A 364-nucleotide genomic window follows, 5' to 3' on the forward strand; every position below is an offset into this window, starting at 1 on the left:
TTTAAAATCTTAATTATAGAATCAAAAATGCAAGCAAAAGAGGGGACTTTTTAATGACAAAAGAATTGCTTCCTGTGGTGTTTGTGGTTCCGGTTTTGCTATCTTTCTCTCCTCCCTCTACTTGCTGTGTTTTGTAATCCGGATTCTTTACGCACTTCTTTTTGTCACCTTCATCTTCAACAACTTTGCATCCTTCTTTGCAGTTATCCCCTGGTCCTTTTTTTTCGCACGTTGCGTCTGTTTCGTCTACCTTCGGAACCTCTGGTGGTGTTACCGCTGTGGCGGCCTGGTCTGGTGGTTTTATTCTTGTAGCTTCGTATGCAGTTTGCACCGCCAGCTGCAAGCCTTTCATTTGCGTTTCGTA

At 43.1% G+C, this 364-nt stretch overlaps 1 pseudogene across 1 annotated transcript in view; it reads right to left on the bottom strand.

Moving 5' to 3' along the window:
• Positions 1-13: 13 nt before the first annotated feature.
• The window catches only part of TEOVI_000261000:pseudogene, a 1,379-nt pseudogene continuing 1,028 nt past the window's right edge, over positions 14-364 (bottom strand). The window contains exon 2 of the mRNA in view: positions 14-364. This exon is cut by the window's right edge and continues 450 nt beyond it. Coding sequence covers positions 14-364 — 351 coding nt within the window.

Source organism: Trypanosoma equiperdum, assembly GCF_001457755.1.
Source record: "Trypanosoma equiperdum strain OVI genome assembly, contig: ctg_573, whole genome shotgun sequence".
In the NCBI taxonomy this organism is placed as follows: Eukaryota; Euglenozoa; class Kinetoplastea; order Trypanosomatida; family Trypanosomatidae; genus Trypanosoma; species Trypanosoma equiperdum.